The 16336-nt window shown below is 51.7% G+C and overlaps 2 protein-coding genes across 5 annotated transcripts; one reads left to right on the forward strand and one right to left on the reverse strand.

Moving 5' to 3' along the window:
* Positions 1-297: 297 nt before the first annotated feature.
* CCDC142 (coiled-coil domain containing 142) lies at positions 298-7085 on the reverse strand. 4 transcript variants are annotated; one of them, XM_055399620.2, is made up of 9 exons: positions 5804-7085; positions 5418-5504; positions 5193-5339; positions 4926-5056; positions 4743-4856; positions 1804-1918; positions 1408-1585; positions 1084-1283; positions 298-963 (listed from the first exon to the last, which is right to left on the reverse strand). In XM_055399620.2, exons 1-9 carry the CDS (start codon positions 6999-7001, stop codon positions 707-709), a joined length of 2427 nt encoding a protein of 808 aa, XP_055255595.2. In that variant the 5' UTR covers positions 7002-7085; the 3' UTR covers positions 298-706. The 4 variants fall into 4 exon arrangements, with proteins under 4 accessions (XP_055255595.2, XP_055255594.2, XP_055255593.2 ...); XM_055399619.2 differs by having other exon boundaries at positions 1834-1918; positions 5193-5504; XM_055399618.2 differs by having other exon boundaries at positions 5193-5504.
* On the forward strand, positions 7000-15483 carry TTC31 (tetratricopeptide repeat domain 31). Its single transcript, XM_088841794.1, is given in 16 exon segments — positions 7000-7018; positions 7421-7512; positions 11576-11677; positions 12105-12167; positions 12275-12353; positions 12467-12657; positions 12984-13020; positions 13100-13190; positions 13285-13349; positions 13352-13398; positions 13606-13625; positions 13627-13678; positions 13680-13706; positions 13887-13965; positions 13968-14043; positions 14045-15483. Coding segments are annotated over 16 exon segments (1167 nt in total). The 3' UTR covers positions 14172-15483.
* The last annotated feature ends 853 nt before the right edge of the window (positions 15484-16336 follow it).

Consider the following 16336-nt stretch of genomic DNA (forward strand, 5'->3'; position numbering starts at 1 on the left):
CCGTCTTAAGTGCTGGTCCCTTCCAAGGGGAGGGCACTACCACCGCAGGGATTATAAACCTACCAGAGGGTAAACCCCACTCAGGTAATTTCAGATTAAATGTGTGGGCTCTGGAGTACCTAACGCTTACACGTGAAGGTTCTACAGCCCACTATTCTTAAATGACTAAATGACTTAAATGACTGTAATGAGGAGGGGAGTACAGGGTACTGTAACATAGGCCGTGGGGACGGATTGGGGTGTAGAAATTCCACCTCTGTCGTTCCTGAGGAATTACTTTGTAGTAGTGTCCCAACCCGTCTTGTGTTTAGCCTGGCTCCTGGGATTTAAGAGGAAGTGACATCTAGGCTCCCGGCTTTCTATTGCTTTTCCCCTTTCTCCTGGGATCCAACCCTAAAGTCTTACTCCCAGGATTTAGCTGCTAGTGTCTAACCCTGAGATGTTTTTACTGATGGGGAACTGCCCGAGTCTCCCAAGGATGCTGACCTCCAGGTTTCAAGCTGTGATTATGCCCTTTACTCTAGATTCCAGGCAATTGGAGTAGTGATCTTGGATTCGCTTTTCAAGTCCAGGCTCTGTGTAGCTTGTGGTTCTCAGATATGCTTTCTTCCAAGCTCCCAATTAAGCTTTTAAAATAAGCATTTCTAAATGTCTGGGCTTTTTCAGACAGAGATGGGGAGCTCTGACTGGCTTCTGATGAGGGTCCTTAGGATTCAGAACTGGTCCCCAGGCAGGAAAGAAAAGATAAGTGCCAGCGAGGATGCTGGTGCTGCCTCAGAGCAAGCCAGGCCTGCTGGTTTCCTACCAGGTAAGCCTCAGGGCTAAGTCCTCCTCCCCACAGCGTGCTTAGCAGCTGAGCTGTCTGGGTTGGAAATACTCCAGGCCGAAGAGGGGGCTCCAAGCTCTCCAGGCTGTTGAGGCTGCTGCTGGGCAATTCCATGGTCTGGACCTCATTACATGCACCTGGTAAGGCAGGAGGGGGAGGCCGGTGGCTAGCTAAAGCCAGACTGAGGATGGGGATGGGTTACAAATAATGAACTAGGGGAAAAGAGAGTCTGGAGTTGGGGAGGGAGAATGACTCACAGCAACGGGGAAGCCCCCTGTGGACTTGAGTCTTGGGCAGGGGCTGCTGCAACAGACACAGCAGGGCCCCATCCAGCCGCTGGAAGATGCTGAGCATGAACAGAGACTGGCGAAGTTCTGGGGACAGGCCCCACTGCTCCTCCTCCAGCAAGTCCCTGACCACTCCAAAGTCTTGTCTGAGCTGCAGCGCCCCCTGCAGGCTGAAGGCCAAGGTATAATGTGGCCACCTGACCCTCCTGCCTCTCCAAACTGCTCTTCCCCACCATTCCTCTCCCTTTTTTCAATTCTGTTCATCACCCTGCCACTTCCTTCTTTTCTTCTCACCTGAACCGGATCCCATGAGAGAGGATGTGGTCAAGCCAGGCACCCAGGATGGCGGTCAGCGCCTGGCTCAGGGCAGAGGCCTGGGCTTGGGGTGGCAGTCCATGCAGTCCTTGCAACACAGGCTCCAATACCCTGCGGACCACCAACCCAGCATATTCACTAGGAATGCTGGGAAGTTCTGGAGTGAGAGAAGAGAAAGGACAGGATATGAGGTTAGGGAGATCCCTCCAGCCCCTAATGGAGCATTTGGGGGAAGAGGGTAGGATTTCAGGGTGCGGGACAAAGAAGGTGAGGACAAGGATGGAGGCAGAGAGGTGGAGCCCCTCAAGGATGCAGAGGGGCTTGGACACTGTTACCCTGGGAAGCTTGGGAGGGAGTGCCGAGCTGAGGAGTTACCAGGGCACAGACGATGCCGCCAGTACCGACCCCGTGGCATGTGGAGTTCGAAGTCCTGTGTGGCTTGTTTATGACATTCTTGAAAAAAGAGACTCAGTGACTCTTCAGGCAGGAGCTGTGGGGATAAGGAAAAAGTAAAAGGGCTTGCTTATCTGTGAGGATCAAGTCATATGCTCTTCTAAATCTGAGGTGTATATTAACTTGGCATCCATAAAGCCCCAGAACAGAATTGTATGCATAATTTTATGGGCTTGGGCATTTTCTGAGGAGAGATGCTATAGCCTTTACTGAGTTTCCCAAAGGCCTGGACTGAGGAAAGATTATTATTGCCCTAAGATTACCCTGCTCTCCTCAGCTTGGTTTAGAAATTGGATATCCTCCAGGTTAATTTTATTCCATAGGAACGTTAATAGGAAAAAAAAGATGGAGAACCCTCACTACCACCAATGTTCAAAAGCAAATGCTACAGAGAGATCATGCACAGCATGATCTTCTAAAAAGAGAAAAGTGAATTGTATGATCTTCTGTCATCTATGAAAGGAAGGCAAGAACTGCTTGTAGATCAGGAGCAATCAATATAACTTTCTGAGATTCAGGAACCTTTGGAATGTCCTCACACTGAATATTCTATATAGCCACTTCCATTTCTCCAAATCATTATAACCCACAAAGCAAAAAAAAGTCCATGTGCTGGTTTGGTTTCTCTGGTTTGATAGGTTTTGTTTTTGGATGGGGAGAGACAGCAAAAAGAGAGAGGTGTCCACAGCCCATCTTGGAGAAGAACCCCAAGAACTGGGGTGTGTAGTGGCAGGTCTAAAGAAAAGGTGACTGTATGCCTGAAGCCTGAAGAGAGGATGGGACTGGGGTGGGGGTGGGCAGACTTGGTGGGGGAGGGCCCCTGTGGCTCCTGATACATATCCTGACAACAGGCTATCTAAATCCAAACTGTTCTTCTCTTAGCCCAAACGCCAGAACCCCTTTCTCCCTTATATATGATAAAGAAGTTACCCTTTTGTCAACTGACATTTGTTAGGAAATTCTGTACTCAACACTCAGGAAATACAAGGTCACACTATGAGACAGTTTTTTCTATGAGACGTTACAGTCCAGCTGAGGAGAAAATTCACATCTGATTCTTCTTTTTCGTCCCAGTGCTGTATATAGTTGGAAGTCCAGAACAGACCCAGCAGTGGAGCAAGGCACGAAACTAGACGGCGTGTTGTTCACACGGTGAGCATGCGGTCCCTGCCCCTTTTGCTCTGTTCTCACTACAGCTACCCAGAGTCGGGCCTTTCTCATGTTATGTCACCCCACTTCCCTTCTATGTTGACTGCTGTAGCGAGATCACGCTCCGTCACTTACAGCGGCCCCCCTATCATTTAGGAGGTAAAGTCTAAAATCCGTGGGCTGGTGTCCTGCCCTCCACATCTTGATGGCAGCCTACTCCCTCACAGTCCTCCGCCCCTGCCCTTGGCATGCGCACGCCAGGGCAAGCATATGCCCACGCACATGCACACACACACAGGGAGCCTTTGCTTTGGCCAGGCCATCTCCCCACGACTCCCCTAAGGAACTATCAGCTACCCACCTCCAGTGACCCCTGCTGCTCCTCTGAGGCTGCCCACCCACCAGCTTGAGCCATAGGCCCTGTATGGAGCTTCTGTTACCACATGCCCACCAAAGCCTTCCCTGCCCAGAGCTCCCACAATCACCACTGCCCAGCCCTACTCATGAAGAGCCTGTTCTGGGACGTGTTGAATTGAAAGAGGACGTGGGAGTAAATTGATGTGGAAATGCCCAGCAGGCAGATGGAGACAGTGGATTAGGGCTAAACTGTGAGGGTTCACAGCACCTTGGTGCAGAGAGAGAAGGAGCAGAGGGACGGGCTAAACTCCACAGCCATGCCCCTATATTTAGGGCAAAGAGGAGATATCTTGGCAGGAAGAGAAAACAAAAAGCAGACATCATCCACAGTAGGAAAGATAGAGGGTAAGATGGAGAAAAATTAGAAGAGTTTAATTCATAAATTTAGAGGAAAATAATAAAATATTAGAAGAAACAGCCAAGAATGAATGAAAATCACCACTATAGAACAGCAGTTAGAAGTAGAGATGGAGGCAATTAAAGTGCTATTTTTTCATTACAAGCCTTCTAGAATAATATTTTGAGTTTTAATGAAAATACAAGTTGTACTTTTACAAAAAAAAAGAAACATTCAATTGAAAACTAGTAAAGTCAATCATTTATCTTGCTTATTCTCTACAAAATATACCTCAAAGTAACCAAATAATTTTTGAGGCAAGTTTCACTTGGGACTTCCCAGGTGGTCTAGTGGTTGAATCCACTTTCCCATGCAGGGGACCCCGGTTCAGTTCCTGGTCAGGGAACTTAGATCCCACATGCAGGGAGCACCTGAGCCCCCACACTCTGGTGCCCAGGCACAATGAACGATCTCACATACTTCAGTGAGGATTGCACATGCAACAACTAAGACTCAGCCAAATAAGTAAATTAAAAATTTTAAAGTTTCACTTCATAAGAGTAATCTGATTAATAATGAAGAAAGGATGACAGAGTTAGAATGTCACCACCTTGCACCCTCTAATGAAATAATGGATATAGACAGTGATCATCAGTGACTGTTAAAGTCACAACAGGAGAGCCTGACATGGGAGTTGGGGGTTGGGATATACAAATGAAAGAAACTGACCATGGGTTGATTGTTATTAAAGCCTCAGTGGTAGGAATATGGAGGTCCATTATGCTCTTCTCTCTACTTCTGTGTTTTTAAAAAATTTTCCATAATGAGAGGACAAAAAGTGGATTTAGTGGCAGTCCGCACAAGAAAAGATACATTCAGTGGCAATTCCAAGGCACTTGAGTTGTTCTACCACCACCCCAACCACCCCACCAACTGGCAAGCTGGTGCCTTGCCTTACCTGGATCTGCACAGTCAGCTTCTGGATCTCCAGGCCCAGCTGCTGCTCCACATCCAGAGCCAAGCTTTCCTCTGAGACCAGGCGAGACAAAGCTTCTGCCTCCTGCAGTAGAGGCTTTGATAGAAACAGAGTGAGCTCTGAGCCCAACGCAGGATGCTCCCCTCCTGTTCCCTAGCTACTCACAGGTAATTCCTTCTGGATCAGGAACAGGAAAGAACCTGGGGCCCACGCTGCCAGATGCTGCTGAGTTCTGCTCCAAAACCAGAGCAAGGTAGTCTGCAGGGTACAGAGCCCCAGGGCAAGGGGTGCAGGACCTGGGGAGAGGAGAGACAGAGCATCTGAAGGGATATGGAACACCTTTGGGAAGAGGCAGGTTTCAGAACAGAATAAGGAATAAAGGGGGTATCCTCAGTGTTCTTCTAGCCCCCCATCCCCAGCACCTTGTCTCACCTGGCCCGCAGAGGAGCAGTCCTGACCTGGGCTCCCGAAGGGCATCCAAGAGAGGAGGGAAGAGCTGTTGTAAAAGTTTGGTGGTACAAGAGGATGAGGGATGGCTGCTCCGATTTCCACTAGCAGATCCCAAGACCTGGCAGAAGCCTGAAGACGAGGGGTATGGTTTGATAAGGAAGGGGCAATCTGGGGCTTGTGTCACTGCCATTACCCCTTCCTCCTCACCTTGATCCCAGCTCCGAATAAGTGACTGATGAATTAGGATGCGACACAAAGAAGCCAGCTCCTTCTCACACTCCTGAGGCAGTGATGCTAGTGGGAGAAATGACTCTGGAGCCTGAAAACAAGGTCTCTCTTTTCCACAGCCACTGCCCCCACTCAGTGATGGGGGAAGTGGGGAAGTTTCCCCGCAAGACTCAAGGCTGGCATGGAAAGCAAGACCTTGCCTTGAAAGCTAAGAAGCTTATAACCTGAACCCCCAGGGGTTGGGTGGGATGGGGGATGTCCTTCTAGAAGGGCCTGCTTTTGTAGTCTGGTGGCAGGTGGGTGAGGTGAATTCGGAAGTGAAAGACTCCAGCCTTCCCAAACGCCCACCCAGGCCCGTCACTCACCCTGACCCAGTGCCTGACTCAGTTGCTGTGCCGCTGCCCTGGGGTCCCTCCAGGGGCCTAGACTTAAGTCCAGGCTCTGAGCACAGGCTGCCCACAGCAGGGTCCAGTACTGGCTCCACAAGGCTCCGGCCCCTCCAAGCCCCAGTTCACTGCTGGCTGAGCCCGTCACGCCCCCCAACAGGCCCGGTAGCCCTGGCAACAGCTCCCGCTCCTCTTGGCATCGTCTGAGGAGCTGGTCCCTCAAGCCAGATCCCCTGAGCGCCTCATCCAGCCAACCTGCCACCTGGCAACCCCGCTCCCCCGTCAGGAGGCGGAGCACACGGCCTGGGGGATACGGGCGCGCGGATGCTGGGACTTGGCTGAAAGCTTTCCCCTGCAGCTGGTGGTACGCCGGAAGTGCCAGGAGCAGGTCGGCGAGTTGGGACGACAGGGCTGGGGTGGCGGGCGCCCGGCCCAGAGCCCGAAGCCGCATCTCGACAGTAGCATCCAAGCGCTGGGCTGCTAGTCCGACGGGGCGTGCCAGGAGTAGCGGGGAGGGCGTCTCCAGAAGCCTGCTTCGCAGGACCGCCCCTCCGGAAAGGTGCTGTAGCAGGTCGCGGCACAGCTGAAGCAAGGGGCCGTGGCTGGGAGATGGAGCGCCGGGACTCAGGATCCTCAGGAAGCGCACGGCCGCCTGTAGGCGGAGGGCGCAATCCCGCGCTTGGAGGAGCTGCTCCCTCTCGCGCTGCAGCCGCAGCAACACAGCCCTGAGACGCCGCAGCGCCGGAGGAATCAGGCCGCCGGGTGCCAGCTGGTCCCGCCCGCAGCCTACAGCGCCAGCCTCACTGTGCTCTCCTGCGTCCGCCGGCGCCACCCACCACGGCTGCTCTTTGGGAGCCCCGTCAGGCCGAGGGTCCTGGCAGCGGATGCTCCGGGCAACCGGCAGCCCCGGCCAGCCACGAACGTCCCCGAGGAGAGCGCCTGCCCGCCTTCTCTGCCACTGCTCCTCCTCGGCGCCCCCGGGCTGCGCCCGGAACGGCGGCACGGTAGCCAGCGGAGGCAGAGGGCCACCAGAGCGAGACGCTTGGGCCATGGGACACCGCGTCCGGAACCAGCCTGACGATTCCCACCACGCCGCACTGCCCAACGCCCGCCTCCGCGGCGGCTCCGCCTGTCCCCGGAGCCTTCGGCTCTCGCAGGGCGCCGCCCGGACCGGCATGGGCTCTCCGGCGCTCCGTAGGCGCGCGCTTCCGCCCTCGACAAAGATGGCTGCGCCCTCCGCCTCTCTTCTCCCTTGGCCGGTATCAAGTGCCCTACTGTCTTCCATTCTCGCGTCACTGTTGGCGGGGATGGCGCCGATTCCGAAGACTGTGGGGCTAGTCAAGTTAGGTAAACAGGTGAGACAAGACCAGAGCGGGTCCAGGAGGGCTCCACTTGGATCTGTTTTCAGTGGGATTTTGTGCTTCGCGAGGCGGGCAGAGGGCTCCGACTCGTCTACCCCGAAGCCCCCCGGCGCGCCGCCGCTTTAGTTTCCTGTAGGCTTTCCTCTTGCTTGGAGAATCCCAGGGACGGGGAAGCCTGGTGGGCTTCCATCTATGGGGTCACACAGAGTCGGACACGACTGAAGTGACTTAGCAGCAGCAGCAGCAGCAGGCTTTCCTCTGCCGCCTGGCTGCCCGCTGGGGGTCGCTGCTGTCTCCAAACACTGCAGGGTATTCGGCCCTGAGGACTGAGGCGCCGCCGAGGTAAAAAGGACTCCATGGGAATTCCCTGGCTGTCCTGTGGCGCTCTCCCGGGGCTTTGGAGAGGAGTGACGGTGGGGCTTACTGTCAAGCAGCGCGATGCGAGTGGAGGGAGGGTGGGGAGCCAGGGACAACTCGGCGGTGATCAGTGCTTGAAGTGGGCAGGATTGGGCAGAGGAGGGTTGAGGATTGGGAATGGCTCAGTGATGAAGAACCCACCTGCCAACGCAGGAGACTTGGGTTCAATCCCTGGATGGGGAAGATCTCCCGGAGAAGGAAATGGCAATCCGCTGCAGTATTGTCTGGAAAATCCCATGGACAGAGGAGCCTGGTGGTCTACAGTCCATGAGGTCACAGAGTCAGACACTGCTTAGTGACTAAACAACAAACAACAAGGAGTTGCTTGGGGAAAGATATTATGAGCAGAGGGAACAAAGACACTGAAGCAAAGAAACCTTAAAGAGAACTTCACTGAAGTGAGACCTTAGTTATGGGTTTGAGAGAAGAGGCGAGAAAGAGGACAGCAAGTGGCTTGAAAGAGTGGCACTTGGGTTTGGATGTCCTGAAGTAGGTGGGGGGGTTATTGAGGGAGGGACAGGATCAGATTGGGGAGCGCTGAGAAGCTATGCTTCCAAGCTATGCTTCCCGGTTATCTCAGAAAGCAGCAAGTCCAGAAGTTAATTCATCATCTTTGCAGATTCGTTGCATTTCCTCTAATCTTGATTAACCACACACACTTCCTTCCAGTTGCTTTATGCAGAAGTCTGAGAACCAGTCTCCATATTCCTCCCTTTTCCTTTACCTCATTTGTGTTGTCAGTCACAAAATCTACTTCTAAAGTGTCTTTTGGATCAAACCCATTATTTCCAGTCCTGCTTCTGCAGCCACTGCCCTAGTTCAAGAATTCATTCTTTCTGACTTGAACAGTTGTAATGACCTGCTGACCATCCCTTTCACGCCTAGATTCATCTCTTTCCCCAGTACTCTTTCATTTGAGCATTTCACTCCCCAGATCGGTCCACTTGCATCACTAACAAGACAAAGTCCAAACTCACTAGATCACACAGGGTTCTTCAGGCCCAGCTCCTGGGGGAATCTCAATTACAGTAGCCGCCTCACCCATCTTTGCGCATTCAGCATACACTTATTGAGCACTGACTGTGTACTGCACACTGTTTTAGGCACTGGGAAGAAAGCAGTTAGCCAGACAGACAAAAATCCTTCTATTCATTGAATCAGAAGTGTCTAGTGGGGGCAGCCAGTCAACAAATAAACAATCTAATATGTCAAATATGAGAAGTGTAAAGAAAGATAAAGCAAGAAGGAGGTTAGGGAACACTGAGGAGAATTGAGAGGTTTCACTTTTTAAATGGAGTGGTCAGAGAAGTCCTCCCGCAGAAGATTTAAATAGGGATCTGAAGGGGGTGAAGGACTAAGCCATTCACTGCGGAAAGAGCATTCCAGGCGGAGGAAATAACATACAAAAGCTCTGAAATGGGAGCACACTTGGCGCATTGTAGAAACTTCAAAGGAGACTGCTGCAGTTGGAAGAGGATGAAAGGGTAGGAGATGATTTCATGAAGAGATTGGGTGACCAGATCATGTGTGGCCAGCTCATGAATTAAGAGAGTAGCATAGACTGTGTTTTGGGGAGATATAGAAGGTCAAGGCAGGCCTTTTTCTGCTTGGTTTTAAAGTGGCTTACACACTTACTGTGAAAACAATCCTCATTAGAACCACAGAATGTCCAGGCCAAGCTTTGAAGGGACTTGCCTTATTTTGTGAATGAATAAGCTGAGGTCCAGAGAGGTTAAATGACTTGTCCAAAATCAAACAGCCAGGCAGTGGCAGAGACAGAACTAAGGTGCAAGCAGCTGTGCTCCAGCACAGTGTTCTCTCCAGCTCTGTGCTGCCTGGCTAGTTAAGAGCAATAAAAAACAGTGAATGATAAGGTTTTAAATTATATAACACAGGCTATGTTACTGCCGCTTTTTGGAGTGAGGGCAGAGAAAACTGGAGGGGCTTCCTGCAATGTGGGAGACTCAGGTTCAAACCCTGGGTTGGGAAGATCCCCTGGAGGAGGAATGGCAACCCACTCCAGTATTCTTGCCTAGAGAATTCCATAGACAGAGAAGCCTGGTGGGCTGTAGTCCATGGGGTCGCACAGAGTCAGACCCGACTGAGTGAATTAACACACACACACACAAACTGGAGATGAAAGAGTCTGGAAAGGCTTTAGGTGGAAATGGGATTTGAACTTGAACTTCCTCTTGCAGGTAAGGCAAAGTGTGGTGAGAAATGTTCAAGGGCCAGAAAGGATTCAAGGACAGCTGGGGGAAGACCCCAAGGCTGGAAGGAGCCTGGTAGCAGAGGGAGGGCAGCAGCTAAGTAAGGGAAGATTGTAAGGGAAGACTAGAAAGCTTAGCCAGGGAGCTTTTTGGAAGGGTCCAAGTCCCAGGCTAGACTCAGTCCTGCTTGTCGCCCTGGCATTGGTGGATTACTGGAAAATTTTGAGACAGGGCATAATTGCTGAGAACTTGGTTTTGGGAAGAAACAGATAAAGTGCAGGGGAGAGGCCAGCCAGGAGCTGTGGCACTCATTTAGGCATTGAGCTAGCCCCAGTTCAGTTCAGTCGCTTAGTCGTGTCCGACTCTGTGACCCCATGAATCACAGCATGCCAGGCCTCCCTGTCCATCACCAACTCCCGGAGTTCACTTAAACTCATGTCCATCGAGTCGGTGATGCCATCCAGCCATCTCATTCTCTGTCGTCCCCGTCTCCACCCACCCCCAATCCCTCCCAGCATCAGAGTCTTTTCCAGTGAGTCAACTCATTGCATGAGGTGGCCAAAGTATTGGAGTTTCAGCTTTAGCATCAGTCCCTCCAATGAACACCCAGGATTGATCTCCTTTAGAATGGACTGGTTGGATCTCCTTGCAGTCCAAGGGACTCTCAAGAGTCTTCTCCAGCACCACAGTTCAAAAGCATCAATTCTTCGGTGATCAGCTTTCTTCACAGTCCAACTCTCACATCCATACATGACCACGGGAAAAACCATAGCCTTGACTAGACGGACCTTTGTTGGCAAAGTAATGTCTCTGCTTTTTAGTATGCTGTCTAGGTTGGTCATAACTTTCCTTCCAAGGAGTAAGCATCTTTTAATTTCATGGCTGCAATCAGCATCTGCAATGATTTTGGAGCCCAAAAAAATAAAGTCTGACACTGTTTCCCCATCTATTTCCCATGAAGTGATGGGACCAGATGCCATGATCTTTGTTTTCTGAATGTTGAGTTTCAAGCCAACCTTTTCACTCTCCTCTTTCACTTTCATCAAGAGGCTTTTGAGTTCCTCTTCACTTTCTGCCATAAGGGTGGTGTCATCTGCATATCTGAGGTTATTGATATTTCTCCCGGCAATCTTGATTCCAGCTTGTGCTTCTTCCAGCCCAACGTTCCTCATGATGTACTCTGCATATAAGTTAAATAAGCAGGGTGACAGTATACAACCTTGACGTACTCCTTTCCCTATTTGGAACCAGTCAGTTGTTCCATGTCCAGTTCTGACTGTTGCTTCCTGACCTGCATACAGGTTTCTTAAGAGGCAGGTCAGGTGGTCTGGTATTCCCATCTCTTTCAGAATTTGGATTATATAGGGGTGTTCATATTCAAGGATATGACAAGGGACACAGCTGGAAGAGCAGGTAAAAGGGCTCCACCTCAGGGGCGTCATTGTGGCTGAGTAGGGACAGGATGGTGAAGAAGGCTGGACTGAATGCCACCGTCAAGCCCTTGGGAAAGCAGGAGAATTAGTGAAGGGAGGTGGTAACACCATGAGAGCTAGCAGTATGTTTTGAGGTGCTGAGCAGGGAGAGGTTGGCCTGTCAAATTCTCCAGGCTGGGTAGCTAGTTTGTGGTTGCCATGGTGGAGAGGTTAATCCAGCCAAGCCCCTTGCCCTCTCCCAGAGTTCCCCACAATACCAGCCTCTCTTCCCCTTCCCATCCCAGGACATAGTGGATTTTCTTTGATGGAGAAATGATCAAGAAATGATGGCCTGTGGAGAAGGATCCTCCAGGAAGCCAGCAACCTGCTAAGGAGCCGGTGGCTAAGGAGGAGCGTGTGAAAGAGAAAGAGAAGAAACGACTCAAGAAGAAGGTAGCTGGAGGGCAAAAGGAATGGGAGCCCTGAGGGATTTGGGGGCGGGAGTAGGATAGAACTCAGGATGGCTGGGGGGCCAGCAGGGCTCAGGGACTGGAGGGTCTCCTGGAGGCCATTTGGTGCAGTGGTTATAGAGTCACACTCTGCTGCCTGGGCTGGAATCTGCCCGCTTTCTAGGAGCCCTTTGCCTGGTGACTATCTTATCAGCTTTTTCACATGTAAAATGAGGATGACAACAAAACTTACCTCATAGAGCTTCAGGGATTAAGTGAGATAGTGTATGCAAAGCTTTTGGTCCAGTACCATGGCATGTAGTCTGTGTGGTCCACATGAAGAACTGGTCGCCAGTTACAAATTTTGTGTGTGGATGTTTAAGTATAGTGCTCACAATACGTCCTCCTCTTCTCTGTCCTTGCTACTACAGCGTCAAAAGGATCCGAAGCGAAGAGAGCACTTGGAGAAGGATGGCAGGGAGTGCACCACGAATGTCTGCAGGCAGGTCCCAAGAGCACCAAGTGCCAGGAGGTGGGACTGGAAAAGCAGGCAGCGCAAGGTGATCCCAACTCTAGCTATTCACCTTCCCTTCAGGCTGAGGCCATTGCAGATGGTGCTGGGAGCCCCCCGTCCAGCTCTGGGAGCCCAGCTCAGGGACAGTGGAGCGAGGAAGAAGAAAGCGCCTCCTTCCTTCCCTTCATGGTCTCTGCCCACCCTCTCCTCCCACTGCTGTAGGACACACGTCATCCCTGCCCTTCCTTAACTTTCCGTTTTGCTCACAAGACTCACTGGGTCTATCTGTTAATAGTACCTCTGTGTCTCTGGCTTTCTGCAAGGTTAGAGATTGACCCCTCAGTGCCCACAGAGAAAAGGGACTAAGTCATTAGCCCCAAGGCAGAAGCCTGGGTCTCCAAGAAAAGATGAACCAGGAGGAAGGAAGCACTCCAAAAGAAGAGAGACCTAGGCAGAGTTGTAAGGCAGAGGTGAGGAGGTGGGCAGAAGAACCTCAGCTAGAACCAGGGGAAGGAGTGCCAGAGGGCTTTGGGAAGAGAGGTGATCTACTAACGGTTGAGGGCAGTGACTAGTAGAAGGAGTTCTCTGGCCCCGAGGTTAAGAGACCAGGGATCGAGATCCATCACTGTCTCCCTGACCCAGGGTAGTTTCCTCTATAGGAAAGTAGGGCTGATGCGATCTTGCAGACCTGTCATAAGGACTCCATGAGTTACATGATGCAAAGTGTTTGAACAAAGGAGAAGATCTGGGGAGGCTGAGGCCTTGACTTTGCTTCCCATCCCTAGGTTTTCTCCAGCTGGCAGCTGCCTTATCACAGAACCAGGAGCTGGCAAGTGAGATTCTCTCTCCTTCCTCACCCATCTCTCCCTAGGATAGCTCCATCTAAACCTACCCACTCTCCCTTCTCCCCAGAGTTGGATACCAGCTTTGCTCAAAATGGTTTCTACCACAAGGCCATGGTCCTCTTCACCGGAGTCTTGAAACTCAACCCCCAGGACCACTAGTAGGTGGAAGGGGTGGGTGGCCTCTGTGCTGAACTATCAGAGCAAGGCTGGGTGCCAAGGACCCAGACTTTTGCCCGCTTTGTTTTTTATCAGGTTATTTTGAAATTGCTCACTCTGCAATGAACGGCTGGGTCAGCTGGTGTGAGCCCTGACTGATGCAGCCCCTGGGGCCTCTTCCGCCTGGGCAAGGCCTTGATGGGACTGCAGGTAATGAGTCTGAGGTTGGAACCAGAAGAGGAGTATGGGTGGGACTGGGGGGGATCAGGTGTACATTGACAGTTTCTAGTTGAGCTACTACCAAAATGTCCTAGTGGTACTAGGAACTGGAGCCAGTTTGAGAAAAGGGAAGTTTTAACATTCCTTGACTCTGCTGACACCTCAACCTTCCGCTTTCTAATTCCTCTGGGACCAAAGCATTTTGAAGAGGCAGCGGTGTGTTCTGGAGACTCTGAGAGGCGGGTCCCAGCCTGATGCAGTCTGGGAGCTAACATTCCTGCCTCCTGCAAGTCGCCCTGGTAAGGGGCTCAAGCCCGCTCTTATGCGGAGGGGCCAACAGAGAGAACTGGCCGGGACTGCAGTAACAAGTGGTGCTACTTTCTGCCTCAAGCAGCTAAGGGGTACAGGACGCCCAGGACAGGCGGGCATGGGCAGCACTGCTGGTGGGAGTGTTGGTGGCCCCTCCTCTCCTTTCTCAGCAGAACCAGCGAAGAGGGACCCCTGGACTGCCTCCATCAACTGAATTTCTCCACCCATTTTTCCATGTTGAGCCAGGCCTTTAAGCCTCTTCTGCAGTTGCCCTGGAAGTACTGCCCTAAGGGCCCCTGGCCTTCTGTCTCCACCCTTGCATTATCCCCAACCTGAGCCAGTCTGACTGATCCTTCCCCCAGACTCAGAGCAGAAGACCCGGTCCTCTCCTCCAGGACTCCTCAAAGGGCTGGGGCATCCTGGAACTTGGGCAGCATCTACCTCACACCAGATGAAGGAGAACCTGTCCCTAATAAGGCAGGGCCGTGTGTGATTCCCACAGGGATAAAGGACACGGTGTAGTAGCAGCTCACTGCACATTGTAAGACCTGTACTCTATAACCATGGCTGGGAACAGCCCTGGCAGTCACACGTCTTGACACACAGATCCTCTGATGAGAGAAAGGAGCCCTGCATCCACTGAAATAGCCTTTCTTTGGTTCTTAAGCAGATGGCTTCTTCTGGGAGCAGTAAGGAAAAATAAAATCCCCCAAGGCTCAAGAAGGGATCTGTACAAACATTAGGGTTTTCAGACTATGACAGACCTGTCTGTAGGGGCATCTGAAGCCTGGGGAACTTCTTGGTCTTGGGGAACTCATCAGCCAGAGCTCTGTGCTCAGGAATGGGGTCACAGTGGTGAGTAAGGCCTAAGTCTGGATCCTCAGCTTGATGGAGGCCACTTCTTCCTAGTCCCAGTTCTCACCCTGTCCTCTCCAGCCTCAGCGCTCATGCCTTGTTTCCTGTCCATACTTCTCCGCATATTCTGACCTCTCCTTTGTCCAGTGGTTCTGATGCTCACCTTCCACTGCCAGCAGATTCACCAAGGGTATGCATTTGGGAAGCCCCTTGGCAGCCCCTTCCTGGAGCTGGCAGAATCCATACATCTCCGTATACCCCACCTGCTGGCTCTCCCAGTGAGGCAGCCTCAGCAGACACAAAGGCTTCTGCTACTTTGGTCATACTCTTCCTCCACTCCAGGCTGGGCATTGTAACTAGCATTTTCCCCATGTGAATTTACTTAGTTTTTCTACCCAGGGTCACTGCCCCTAAAAAAACAAAAATTCTCTAATTTCTCTATAAGAAACACAACCTCCTTCTAGTTTTTCCTCTAAGACCTTGACAGCTCCTCCTGGCTGGTTCCTCCCTGGCTCTGCTTGGGACTCAGTTCATTAAAATGTGGATCTGCAGGCCTCCCAGTGTGCTTTTCTTAGGAGAACCATTTATCAGGATAAATGACTCTTGCTGCCCTATGGGTCTTACTCAGCACCATTTGTACCTAGAGATGGGAGGCACTGAGACACCTCCTTTGTTTGAGGCCTTCCCGAATTCTTCTGTTTACAGTTGCAGGCCTCTTAAATACCACTGGCAGAAGTCATCACAAGTTGTGTCCCCCTGGGCAGATTTCTCAATGCCCGCGCTTCAGTTTCCGCTTCTGTGCAGTGTGGGCGATCCTACCTCACAGGGCTGCTACAAGGGCCAGAAGAGAAAGTGTGAGAGAACGCCTGCCAAAAGTCTGGGACAGCGAGTGTTCAATAAACTGATTTTTCTCGGCAATTGTCCTACATATTCATGATTCCGATGCCAGAAAGAGAGGGGTGTGGCTGAGCTGCCGCCTATCTCACAGAGTGGCGGAGTTCGTGGGACTGCGATCCTCAGAGAATGTTTGTTCCCTGTGCCAGTAGCATCAGCGTCGCCTGGGAACTTGTCACAAATGCAAATTCTCAGGCCCACCCTAGGCTTTCTGAATCAGAAACGAAGAGCAGCGCGCAATAATTTATGTTTCAGTAAGCCCTCCAGGTGATTCTGAGGCATCCTGACATGTGAGAAGGTCTGCTCTAGGCCCTGGGCTTCCCTGGTGGTTCAGTGGTAAAGAATCTGCCTGAAATGCAGGAGACATTTGATCCCTGGGTTGGGAAGATCCCATGGAGGACGGCATGGCAACCTACTCGAGTACCCTTGCCTAGAGAATCCCATGGACAGAGGAGCCTGGTGGGCTACAGCCCATAGGATCACACAGAATCAGACATGATTGAAGTGACTCAGCAGCAGCAGCTCTAGGACCTAGCAGAGGAGACACCCATCCAGGAGGCTATTTTGGTGTTACAGGTTTGAGTTTTGTTTATTCAAGGCTTGATCATAAGAGGTGACAGCCCTGGGCTAAAATTTAGGAAGCCTTAAGTAGAGGAGGGTTCTAGCCTCTCAAAAGCAATGTCCCCTCTCCAGTACCTCTTAGACTGTCCTGGGCTTGAATCTTCTCCAAAAGCCATAGGACTCCTGACACCTTGTGTCCACTGTACCCCACACACACTGCTAGCTGGTGGGGTTCTGACCCAGTGCCTGAGCTCTGAGTCCCCAGGGCCGGAAAGCAGAATGACCAAACATCGTGCTTTTCCTGGGACTG

This window comes from Moschus berezovskii, chromosome 11 (assembly GCF_049115385.1).
Source record: "Moschus berezovskii isolate FMDL1 chromosome 11, NW_MosBer_1.0, whole genome shotgun sequence".
NCBI classification, from domain to species: Eukaryota; Metazoa; Chordata; class Mammalia; order Artiodactyla; family Moschidae; genus Moschus; species Moschus berezovskii.